The sequence below is a fragment of the Neofelis nebulosa genome, chromosome 4 (genome assembly GCF_028018385.1).
Source record: "Neofelis nebulosa isolate mNeoNeb1 chromosome 4, mNeoNeb1.pri, whole genome shotgun sequence".
Taxonomy (NCBI): domain Eukaryota; kingdom Metazoa; phylum Chordata; class Mammalia; order Carnivora; family Felidae; genus Neofelis; species Neofelis nebulosa.
Window position 1 is genome coordinate 92,374,226 of NC_080785.1, and position 13,229 is coordinate 92,387,454.

Consider the following 13,229-nt stretch of genomic DNA (forward strand, 5'->3'; position numbering starts at 1 on the left):
GTACCATCATTTAAATATCACACATGTAGGTTTTCTTCCACTATAGGAATGTCAAGTCTCCAAATTGCTTATGAAATCACACAAAGAATAAAGGGTATATTTACAAAGTGTTTAAAAAAAAACAAAAAACAAAAAACAAAAAAAACAAAAAAAAACCCAAAACCCTACTGCCATCTAAAACTACTGACCTCATACACAGCTACTGACCTGCATTAAAGTTGAAACCTCCCCTTAAATGTCATTCCTATTACTGTTTCCATTTAAATGGTCTGCAACCTAATTAAATGCCAATCTACTTTCTCACAGTTTACAACACTTGACATTTACCCCAAGATTCTAGATGTCATTCCCTGAAACCATCAGATAATGGTTACTGTTGGAAAATGTCCTTACAGCTTACCTTTTAAAAGGACTACTTTTTAGTATATCTGCCTCTAATTTTGACATCACAAGTTTACAAGCCTATAAAGGTTTATAAAGGCACAATAACTTCTTTATAGTAATATTTTAATTTTAATATATAGAGGACAAGGAAAACATTGACTCAAACTTGCGAGGTCTAATGACATTTTCTTCTAAAGGTCACATTTCAGAACCATATAAATTACCAATACATAACCATTAAATAATCAATTTGTTCAGTTCAATCCTAAAATGTGATATATACATCTATAGGTATGTATTTTGAACATAAATTCTACTCAGTAATTTTTTTTTCTGCTTAGTAAATTACTTACAACTTTACAACTACTGTCAGTCAAGACGAATGAATAAGAACTTTTAAATAAAGACAGTCTAAAAAACCAGTGATCTCCTTTTTACAAAAGGGTACCCATGAAGCTGATATTCACATTACATACTAAATTAAATACATACTAGAGGAAGTAAACCCTTCTTGGTTATAACTCACATGTGAGAATTCAAGGTTAAATCCCTGTTTTTTCTAAACTAAATTACTAAACCATCTAAATATCTGCTATGCTCTGAATGTTTGTATCCTTCCCACTCACCCCATTCCTGACTTATATGTTGAAATCTAACACGCAAGGAAGGGGGGCCTTTGGGAGGTGATTATGTCACAAGAGGGATTAGTGCCCTTATAAAAAAGGCTTTAAAAAGCCCTCTTCCCTGTGACGTTACAATGAAAAGACAGCCATCAGTGAGCTAGCAAAGGTGTCTCACCAGACACCAAATCGGCTAGTGCCTTGATCTTGGACTTTCCAGGCCTCAGAATTGTGAGAAACAAATGAATGTTGTTTATAATTGACATTATTTAAAAAAAATTTTTTTTAAGTTTATTTTTGACAGCACGTGCGTGCACACTAGCAGGGGAGGGGCACAGAGAAGGAGAGAGAGACACAGATTCTGAAGCAGGCTCCAGGCTCTGAGCTGTCAGCATAGAGCCCGATGCAGGGCTTGAACTCATGAGCTGTGAGATCATGACCTGAGCCAAAGTCAGAGGCTTAACAGACTGAGCCACTCAGGGGCCTCTTTAATTGACATTATTTATCTTGGTTATAAGTCACCCAGTTTGTATCATTTTGTTAGGGATCAAAACACTATCCACTAAGAACACAAGTTAAATAAACTATAGTATATAAATAATATATATCATGCATATATTAGATTTAGATCTCTATGTCATATTGTAAAGTAATTAAGTGAATAAGTAAATAAGTAAATCACAAAAACAATTTCACATTTCTTAAATAAAAAACAAAGATGTATTTGTGTTGAGATACAATGCAGCTTGAAAGCTTGGTCTAGAGTCAAATCTGAGTTTAAATGCTAGTTTCAACACTTGTTGGCCGGCATTCTACTTTTACCAGTCTGTATCAGGCATGCTATTAACTTTTCTCAGCCTTAATTTCCACATTTTGTAGTGGCAGGTATCGCTACTTCCATTACATAGGATTACTGTGAAGTAAATAAGATAATACATATAAATGGCTTGGCATAATCCAAGCCACTATAAATGTTTAGTAACTGTCGTTATTTTTATGGCCTTTCTCTAACCTCAAGAAATGAATTCTCTGGTACCATGTAAGAGTCATAAAAACGAATCTAAGAATTAGTCCCTACAGAGGTTTAGGTTTATATGACACATAACACTGTGATTAATAACAGAAAACCTTAGAAAAAATAACACATGTGTAATGATAAAACAATTCCAGATTATTATATGCACATATATGTACTATATATGTAGTATATACATACAATTTATTATGTTATACTCTACTGTGTCCTAGAATATTAAAATAAAGAGGTTGAAAACAAATAACATAGCTGTTAAGCATGTGGAAGAATTTATCTAACTACACAGAATGACTGAGATGACCACAAAGATGGTCCACATTAAGGATCAACTTGAGAAATCCTTTTATGAGCTTTCCTCCTGATAGGAATTCAAGCTGTAGTTAAGTATACTAAAACATTCTGATAGCCAACAAACTTGCACAACTGACCTTTAGGGAAATAAATTTAGGATTCAGGAAAGCAGCTCATTCTACATTTTAAGTTGTATATTTTCAAGTCCCCCTTTTTGAAAGCATGTTTGTCTCAAAAATTCTAGCTTTCCTTCATCACACTACTTGAACATTCCATTAAGGATCTGATTTCTGTCACTTTTCAACCTTGTGGACTTAAATTTTTCATCTATAAAAAGAATCCTCCATTTACAGAAATATCATGCCATATTTCAAGCCAACATTTCCATTTACAGATAAAGTAGATATTCTAATTCAAATTCTGTTTCAAGTCTTTCTCCCACTGAAGACTTAATGCTGGCTATTTTCCTCTAAATGTTTTCAGAGAAATAATTCTAAAAGAATAGGAATATGGCAAGATCAAAGAATAAAAAACATCAAACTTAAGATAAAGAAGTAACAGAAATAGTACTACTAGCCAAAAATAAGAGATATATACTAAAATGTTACCTAAGTCCTTAATTAATATTTTAAAAATAAAGCATATGATGCTTTTTGTACTCTTATTAATGTTTAGGTTTTCTTTCTGCACTAAAATCAAAGTTGAAAATGATTTTCTGGTTAGCCTTCAGCATTGTAGGTTTGGCAGGCCTGAGTAATCAGGGTCACAGACTATCTGACCAACAGTATCACAGTCAAATGTCTGTTGATGTATTTTAATTTTGTCAAAGCCTTTACCGTTATCACCTTAACTGAAGTCACATGTTACAATACCACTGCCCCCTGCTGCAGCAGAAATGAAAAGTATTTTCTATACATATGCTGGCTCTTCCTTATCATGCTGTCCTCAGGTGGGACCATCGAATGATTTTTTTTCCTGACATTTTCAGTAACTATAACAAACTCTATTGGATGTAATACTGAATTTCATTTATAGCAGCAAATGTTTTTTAAAGCAATGAATATCATAATAAAGCTTCTATTTAAAAAGTTTGAGAGAAAAATTAGTCAACTAATTACCTATAAAGAGCTTCCATGGTCTCTGTAGGACCAGTTTTCAATAAAGTTTTAAAAAGATGCTCCTAAATTGCTTATCAAGGCTATAAGAACAACTGAATGGAAAATAGCACATTAATATGCAAACAAAATCTGGCCATCCGTTGGAACTGAAAGAAGCCTTATGATCGTTACCACCAACCATCATTTTATGCAAATTCTTTCAGTTCAATTTGCTACCAATGTACCCGAAATATCATTCCAGAACCAACTAGAACTACAAGCATATAGGTAAAATCAGATTACTTCATTTTATGATGTTTGATTTGGGAGCAATCAGAGGCTAAACTGAAAACATGGTTGGTCACCTCTGTAAAGACCATAGAGATTCTGGCACATTCCTTAAAATTAATCAATCAACACAGATGAAAATATATTAAAGCCTTAATATTTGGATTTCAGTTAGCATACATATATACTAGTTAAATATGTGTACTTAACTTTAAAACATTAATGCATAGAATTAGGATCATGATTCAGTAATTTAGCTATTATTTTATTTTATTTTATTTTTTTTTAAATTTAACAAAAAGCTTTATTGAGATATGTATTTTGCATACACCTATTTAAAGTTTAGTGGATTTTAGTATATTCACTGAGTTGTGCAATGATCACCATGATCTAATTCTAAAACATTTTTAACGCCTCAAAAAGAAATCCTAGAATTAGTCATGCCCCATTCTCACTAACCCCAGCCCCCCACTAGCCCCAGGCAACCACTAATCTACCCTCTGTCTCTATGTTTATTCTGTACATTTCACATAAATGCAGTCACACAATATGTAATATGTTATGTCTGGCTTCTTTCATTTAGCGTAATGAAAGGTTTATCACTGTGATGGTGTATATCAATACGTCATTCTTTTTCATTCTTGGTTCTTTAGACTTTTTGGCTACTGTGAATGATGCTGCTGTGAACATTTGCGCACGTTTTTGTGTGGATATATGTATCTATTATTTTAAATACAAATAAAATAATCTTTCAAACAAAATTATTTTAGGGTTAAACTTCCACGCTCTATGGTTAAAACTTTTCAAAAGTAAATCAACATTTTTTATTACAGTTTTAAGCAGTTCACTTCCTCTGATCATTTTTTTTAACAGTTCAAGTCACTTTCACAATAGGTAACTGCAAGAATGGTATCTGGGTGAGCAGTCACACCAGAGGGGAATTTTGATCAATCTGAGATAATTATATTAAAAAAAAAAAAAAAAAAAAAAAAAAAAAAAAAAAAATATATATATATATATATATATATATACACACACACACATACATATATATATAATTAGACTATAAGGTAGTACAGGCATTTTTAAAAAATGTTTCAGAGAAAGACCGAGAGACAGTGTGAGTGGGGGAAGGGCAGAGAGAGAGAGAATCCCAAGCAGGCTCCATGCTGTCAGCACAGAGCCCAACGCGGGGCTTGATCCCACGGACTGTGAGATCATGACCTGGGCTGAAACCAAGACTCTGATGCTTAACTGACTGAGCCATCCAGGCACCCCAGTACAGGCATTTGTTTTGTTTCGTTTTGTTTTTAAAACCTTATAAAACTTTCTTGCACTGTAAAAGTATAACAATGGTAGGAGGATCACTTTTTACCAGATCCAACTTTTCTTTGGTTCAAATTCATCAGAAAGTTTCAAAATTTCACTAAAGTAAAAACACCAGTAAATTAATATTCAGTCAATTCAATATTTATACTTAGGCAAGTATAATTAGCAATTTTAAGCAAAATCATTAAAGTTTCCAGAAGGGATATATATCACTTACAAGCTGCTCCGATTTTACACCGTATAACTGGATGGTCTTTGCCACGTTTTTAGACACAGCTATTGTGAGGTCTGCGTCTACAGCAGCTACATTTAGTTCACTGGAGAAAACAAAAACAGACTTTAATTGTTAGCAACATAGTTCATCAACAAAGTAAAGGACAACATATAAACTTAAACCCAATAAGCAATGTGGTGATTCTTTTTATAGACTTCACTGACTGCTTCCAAGAATTGGTTGCATTGTTTCATTTTTCTTTCTAAATTCAGCATTAAGAAAAAGTGCTTTGAGATGGTTTGGTTAATGACCAGTTTCTCATTAATAAAAGCACATCATGTGTGGGTTCAGGCTGTGATTAAGAGAGTAAATTGTGTACAGATTTTTAAAGTAGCACTCTTGTTAATACTGATAAGTGCAATTAGAGACACTGCATATCACAGACATCTGCAAGGAAATGACAGCTTTTGAATGGAAATGATGACCTTGGAAGGACAGAGGCTAAAAATATAAATTACACATGATACATAAAGATGTTCAGTTTCTGTAGAAATTATGCCAATTCATGCTATTTTGTAGAGTAGCTTTTTAAATACATTAAAAGCATAACAAAGATAGAATGTGAAATTTTATTTTATTTATTTATCTTTTATTTGAGAGAGAGAGAGAGAGAGAGAGAGAGAGAGCGAGAGCGAGCCCTAGGGAAAGGGGGAGGAGGGAGAGAGAAAGAGAATCCTAAACAGGCTCCATGCTCAGTGTGGAGCCCAATGCAGGGCTCAACCCCACAACCCTGGGATTTTGAGCCAAAATCAAGAGTCACACACTCAATTGACTTAGTCACCCAGGCACCCCCTAATTTGAAAATTTAAAATTTGGATTCTTGAAGTGTTTCCTTGTCATATTTATTTTCAACTTTAACAATGGATTGAGATGTTTGAGCTGAATGCCAAAAAAAAAAAAAAAAAAGTATTTACCAAGACCATGGAAAAATACTAGGAGTTCAAAACTGCACAAAACCCCATATATAGGTAGAAAGCAGGAAAAGATAATTATTGTGTCTGAAGTAGCAAACAAATCTTGGCACTTAACAGATTCTCTTTATGAAGAAAGTGAAAGACTTTGAAACAACACTAGTGTATATTGTGTGCCATAAAAATGTACTTTATAAACAGTGAGACATTATTAATGGTGACTTTTAAGTTCTACTGAATACTGGGCATAACCATGCTTCTTCGAGCTCCATGTTGTATTTGATTACAGCACTGTCAAACTGTCCAGAGGAATGGGAGAGATGCCCCTTTAATATTTTCATAAATAGGTCAAAAGATCAGGTTGAATCCAAGACTACTGTTGTCACTACCAAACCAAAAAGATTAACAGAGACCTAACAGAGACCTGAGGGTAAAAACAATCTAGAATTAGGACTTTGGAAAAGTCATGATAATTGTGAAAAGATTTAAGATCAAGATGCAGAGCAATTTAGACACTGCGTAGGTAAGGTACACTTGCAGCTGGATATATGCTTGTGGACATTATACCGGTGGCTTCTTAGTCTTACTCTCACATGCCTCAGAATCGCCACCTTCAAATGTGTAGTCTAACACCATCTAGACAGTTCTATACTTTGATCCTATATTGTCTGAACTACTATTTTATTTCTCAAAATGTTCATCTACAAATGTACAGACCTCCTGTTAGGACAACTTGTTAGTTATGATAGGAGCTGAGACAGTCTTAACTGCAGATGAATCTGGGTAACTGTAAATGTCTAAGGCACCAGTACAATTATATCGTCTGCAAGCATTCAGGTAGCACCTCTACCAGGATACCTCACCTTTTGAGCATTTCAAAAGCTGTCATGTTTACTTAGGAAGCTCAAAATAGCCACACACACAGGTAGGCTAATCAAGATTGTAATATCCTGTGCATGAAGTACTTTATGGACTTAAGATAAAAAACATTAAGCTCTATACTTTAGTTTATCAATTTGTAAAATTATTTTTATGCTATTTTACTGTGTAACACTGGATATTTACTATGGCATAAAAATTAGGTTTACTTTTCATCCTTGACAAGATACAGAATAATTATAAGCTATTTTTAGACTGTATTTAAAGGGTTTTATTAATTGGAATCTTAAGTACTTTCTGTATGTGCACTGATTCACTGCAAACCCCTTGATTTAATTGCAGGACTAATTACTTGAATAATTTGAAGTAAATTAAAACATCACTAACAAATGTGGCAGGCATTTTATAGCATGTCATTACATAAAAATCCGTACCTTGCTATAGTTTTAATTATACCTTCAAGTTCATCTGCAGAAGGAGGATTGCGACCACCAGGGGGAAAAACCAAGTTGATCGGATCAAAGAGTCGAGATAAAGATTTTGATAAATAAGCAGCTTCATAGGGTTGCAGTGAGTCTTTCAAAGCCTTTTCGGGGCTGTGGGAACAAAATGTATTAAAAATGAATTCAGATTATATAAAACTAAATGCTACTGTATTGGAGTGTGAATGCCTTTCTTAAAAATCTATCCTCTATATAAAATGTAACTCTCTATGAACAAAAAGGAAAAATTTTTAAAATTTAAATATTTACAAATACATTTCATGACTAAACATGTGTTAAGAACTAAACATCTTAACCTATACATAAGTCCTACATATAAATGTAATACAATTTATATTGGTATCTACTGTATTTGTACCATCATTTGAAACTAAGAGAATAACAATGTAAAATCTTTTTAATTCTAATGGGGCTATGCCTTTGTGGAGGAAATCCAGATTCTAGAGAGTCTGAAAGCCTCACGAGAGAGCCAGGTGTGTAGAAACCTGCTCCACTCACTTGACCCTTTGTGCCACAGCTGCCATTTCCCAGGGAGCTCACTGAGAGGGAAGTTCACAGGGTCTAGGCTTTTATCAGCCTTCCCATGCCAAACTAACAGAACGAGGACAAAATAAAAAGTGTTTGTCAAAGTCCTACAGTCACATAAATACTCCCAATTGGGGTTCTAAGCTAATTGTTTTATAATATTTCTCACAAACCAGAACGTCCTTCTTTCCTCTTTCATCTTCCCATGTCTTAAATTATTTGCATTTTCATTTAGCAGTCCAACTATTGGGTCTTTATTTTTCCTTTGACAATTATTATCAAATGTCTATAACCATTATTTCCATTTGCTTTCTTATTCCTATAATTAACTCTGCATCTCCTTACATGGCCCTTGTTTATAACCCTTCTACCAGTCCTTCCATTGTCTTTATTTTTTTTTTAATTTTTTTTTTAACGTTTTATTTATTTTTGAGACAGGGAGAGACAGAGCATGAACAGGGGAGGGTCAGAGAGAGGGAGACATCTGAAACAGGCTCCAGGCTCTGAGCTGTCAGCACAGAGCCCAACGCGGGGCTCGAACTCACGGACCGCGAGATCATGACCTGAGCTGAAGTCGGCCGCTTAACCGACTGAGCCACCCAGGCGCCCCATATTTATTTATTTTTTTAAACAAATCTCCCTTCATTCTAAGTGTTAACCTTGAAAACATCTGACCTGCTCCTTCATGTAATTTAGGAAAACTGGATTTCTCCCTTCCCACCCTTTCTGGCCAACTAACAAGCCCTAGAGGTCACAATGCTCTTGGCTCGTACATCATAATTCCATAGTTATCTCTTAAAACATTTCTCATTCAACAAGTATTTCCCTCAGCACATATTTGCTGAGAATACCATGTCCCAGGCCCTTGTTAAGTGCTGGGAAGATGTAGATTAAAAGCACTTTACAAGGCAGTGAAGAAATGTGCAGGTAGAGTGCTAACTATAGTGTTTTCTGTAATAGGTGAAGATAGAACACAATGGAACAGGGAGGAACTAGTGTCTAAATCTGCCAGAGGCAATCCTCTATTGAAGTCCACACCATCTACTTAAATGTGTTCTGTTTTTGCTCCTGTCATTTACTGACCTTAAGAAGCCTCTTTCCTCTTCTGCAGACATTTCAGTTCTGAATTATAAGTACTAACACTCTTCCTGGTCTCCGAATTGCAGTGAAGATTCTTGGTGACTACAACGTCGAAACTGATAACTTTCCTGAAACCTATCTTGTATTAGAAGTCTACTTTTATTTTAGCTTTACTATGAAGCTTCCATATTTGAGTCATCCTTTTGAACTGCTCTACTTCTTGCTCTCCAACCTTGAAGACAACTTTTCACACCCTCAACTTTCCCCATCTCCTTCCCTCTATACTATTAAGTCTCTCCGATTTGCCAGATACTTCCTAGATGTGGGAAATATAGTAGTAAAGTCAATTAAAATTCCCTGTCCTCTTACCGCTCACTAAATGAGAAGCTTAACATTGCTAATAAGATACTCAGAAAAATACAAAATTTTAAATGATTTAAATATGGAATATGAGTTATAAGTTTTAAGAGAAAAATAAAGTAAGCCAGAAACAATGTGTTTAGATGACTTTCTCATTTTTTTTCATCCTATATTGTACAGGATAAGGCAAAAGGTTTGCTGAGCACATCTGAAGGAAAAGAGCGAGCAAAGCGATGGAGATTTCCATGCAAAGAAAACAGGAAGTGCAAAGGCCCTGAGGAGGGGCCACACCTGGCTTTGTTGGCTAAAAACTTAGAGAAGCAAGCACCTCAGTGATAGGAGAGTGGTACAAAATGAAGTCAAACAGAAAATAGATGGAAAATATCATGCCAGGCTTTTTATGTCAATAAAGGAGCGAGATTTTACTCAAAAGAACTTGCTCTTAGACCTTACTGCAATCAATGCTATGGAACCTTTTCTGACTCTCCTACTCCATCATGATATTCACCAGTCTACCCTCTATCCGCAGCTAACCATTTCAAGGTACTCTCATTAGCATCTTGATTTTTCTAATTCATCTTCCTTTCAAAGCTCTAAGAATATCTTATTTAGATGATTTCTGTACCTGCTGCTATGCTACCCACATTTTGCAGAGAAAAAGAAAATTGTATCTATTATACATTTATGCTAACCCCTTACTTTCAAGAGACCTAAAGCGCAAGGTATTAACTTGAAATTCCGCACTAGCAGCCCCTGCTCTCTATAGGTGACCATTTGCTGCTACTTTATTCTAAGACCAAACCACTGGCAATAGCCTTCATCACCTTGGACTTCCCTAGCTTTTTTCTTTCTTTTGTAACTGTATCTATCCTCTGTGATTTTCCTATTATGTCAAAGAATAAAGTAGCTTTACTCCTTTTTCTATCTAAACTTCTTTGAAGAACTGCATCTACTTCCTCCTTTCCCATTCTTTAAAAAACTGCTTTTTAAAAAACTGAAAGATAATTCACATTTGGAATTCATATTCAACCGTTTTTAAAATTTTTTTTTAAATGTTTATTTATTCTTGAGCGAGAAAGAGAGCATGAGCAGGGGAAGGGCAAAGAGAGACGGAGACACAGAATCTGAAGCAGGCTCCAGGCTCTGAGGTGTTGGCACAGAGCCCGACACAGGGCTTGAACTCACAAACCGTGAGGTCATGACCTCAGCCAAAGTCGGATGCCCAACTGACTGAGCCACATGGGTGCCCCCACATTCAACCATTTTTAAAGTGTACAATTCAAACCAATTTTAAAGTGTACAATTTTTCGGATAGCCACAGATAGGCACAACCATCACCATACTCAGTTTTAGAACATTTTCATCACCTCAAAAAGAAACTATACTCTTCAATTATAGCCCCTTTAACCCCTTACTCCAACCCCAATCCTAACCAACTACTAATACTAGTTTTTATCTCCATAATTTGCTATTCTAGACTTTCATATGAATGGGATCATACAGTATATGATTTTTGTGACTGGCTTCTTTCACTCAGCAGAATGTCTTCGAGTTTCATCCATGTTGTAGCAGGTATTAGTACTTCGTTCCTTTTTCCTCCCTCCTCCCTCCCTCCCTCCCTCCTGTCTTTCTTTCTTTCTTTCTTTCTTTCTTCCTTCCTTCCTTCCTTCCTTCCTTCCTTCCTTCCTTCCTTCCTCCCTCCCTCCCTCCCTCCCTCCCCTCCCCTCCCCTCCCCTCCCCTCCCCTTCCCTTCCTTTCAGAGGTGGAGAGGCCGAGAGAGAAAGGGAGAGAGAGAGAATCCCAAGCAGTGCAGAACCCCACATGGTGCTTGATCTCATGAGTGTGAGATCATGACCTGAGCTGAAGTCAAGAGTCAGATGCTTACCCAACTGAGCCACCCAGTCACCCCATGGCTAGTTCTTTTTAATGTCAATTCAAATCTATTGTTGAATCCCTCTAGTGATTTTTTAAATTTCAATTACTAAACTATTCAATTCCAGCCCTTCTTTTTGATTTTTTTAATAATTTTCATCTTTTTATGGATATTCTCTATTCTCTATGGCAACATTGCCATCATATAGTCCTTTACTTAATCATATTTTCCTTTAGTTCTGTCAACAATTTTCTATGGCTAATGTGAAGTCTTATTATATTAAATCTAATGTTTGGTCACTCTCACAGCCAGTCTCTGGGTCACGCTGTTATGTTCCTTTGTATGCCTCATAATTTTTGTTACAAACTGCACATTTCTGATAATAATATATTATTGCAACTCTGGGTACTAGATCGCTACACCTCTGAGGCTTGTTATTGTTATTTGCATGTTTAGTGACTGTCTGGATTATTTTTGTGAAGTTTCTTTCTCCCTTACAGTGCAAAACCTTTGATGTTGCACCACAGAGGGGCAGAGCTTTGAGGATGCGCATAGTCACCCAGGGGTAACAGTGGTCTTAACAGAGTTCTGTTTCCTCTCTTTCCCTGACCACACTCAGTGGCCACAGATTGCTCTACTGTTTTTAACAATGCTGTGGACCATAAACTCCTTTCCAAACGAATCCCATCTAATCGTAGCTCCTTTGATAGAATAATTTCTGAGGTCATGTTTGATAATCTGACCTCCAAGAGCTCTTTCCAGTTTTCTTATTCCACAGATCTCTCTTATGAGCTAGCTGGCCTATAGTATAATCTGCATCTTCATTAGAGCCATGAATATCCTCCCCCTGCCCCTCACCACAACCTCCACTGTTTTTGAAAATGTCCTCAAGTTGCAAATAATGTCAGTTACTTTGGAAGGAGATTAGGAGCTAGCTTTTTAGCTGCTTGTTTCTTCCCCCAGGAGAATTTTTGTGCCAGAGTTCTGGAGCTAGAGATGGAGAAAATGGTGAGCTTCTAAGTGACACCTCACTGGAGGAACTTGGCAGGGGTTAGGGGTAAGTGGGCAGCAGCCTGAGGGCCTCTCAGTTTGCCTTTCCTGATATGGAACCACTATTTTAAAAGCCAGGGGAAGATTTATTGGGGCCCCAGTATTTTCAGGGAGTCCAACAAGATAGAGACTGCACTCCTTCAGTGAGGGTAGTTCACTATAAGGAAGCACCCACCTACTGATCTCATCTGCTTGAGACTTAGCCTCAGCTACAGAGAGCTGAGGGAAGAATGAGAAACACTGAGGTTCTGCTCCTCCCAGGAATAAAGCTCTCCTGTTGAAGCTGTGGGGAGAGGGAGCCCTTTGCTCTTGGCTGCTGCAGTCTGGAGAGGAGTCTATGCCTTGCTGAGCAGGGAGGAGGGAGGATGAAGGCAGGAAACATTCTTGTTTCAAACATCACACGCTCTTACAAAATTCTCACTGAATGTTCACAGAATTTTGTGGGGGAGGGGGAGGCAGAGAGGGAGAAAGAGAGAATCATAAGCAGGCTCTGCACTGAGAACAGAGCCCAACGTGGGGCTCAAACCTGCAAATGTGAGATTGCAACCTGAGCCAAAATCAAGAGTGGGACACTTAAACAACTAAGCCACCCAGGTACTCCCATAGATTTTCTTGAGTAGTTGATTTTTCTTTAGTACCCTTTCCAGAGAATTAAAAAAAAACAAAAAAACCAAAAAAAACTGTTTGCAGTTTTCACCAGTTTCACCGGGGGTAGGTCAGTGGAGTAGA

General features: G+C 36.4%; 1 protein-coding gene and 1 long non-coding RNA gene across 4 annotated transcripts in view; one reads left to right on the plus strand and one right to left on the minus strand.

The window, feature by feature from the left end:
• The window catches only part of COG5 (component of oligomeric golgi complex 5), a 336,271-nt gene that overhangs the window by 80,911 nt on the left and 242,131 nt on the right, over window positions 1-13,229 (minus strand). For all 3 annotated transcript variants that reach the window (XM_058728763.1, XM_058728764.1, XM_058728762.1), the window contains exons 13-14: window positions 7,544-7,705; window positions 5,263-5,362 (exon numbers count right to left, since the gene is read on the minus strand). In XM_058728763.1, the coding sequence (XP_058584746.1) occupies window positions 5,263-5,362; window positions 7,544-7,705 (262 nt within the window). The remainder of the gene's footprint in view (window positions 1-5,262; window positions 5,363-7,543; window positions 7,706-13,229) is intronic.
• On the plus strand, window positions 8,956-11,195 carry LOC131511008 (uncharacterized). Its single transcript, XR_009261294.1, has 3 exons — window positions 8,956-9,064; window positions 9,758-10,120; window positions 11,055-11,195. It is a non-coding gene; the product is annotated as an uncharacterized LOC131511008 (long non-coding RNA).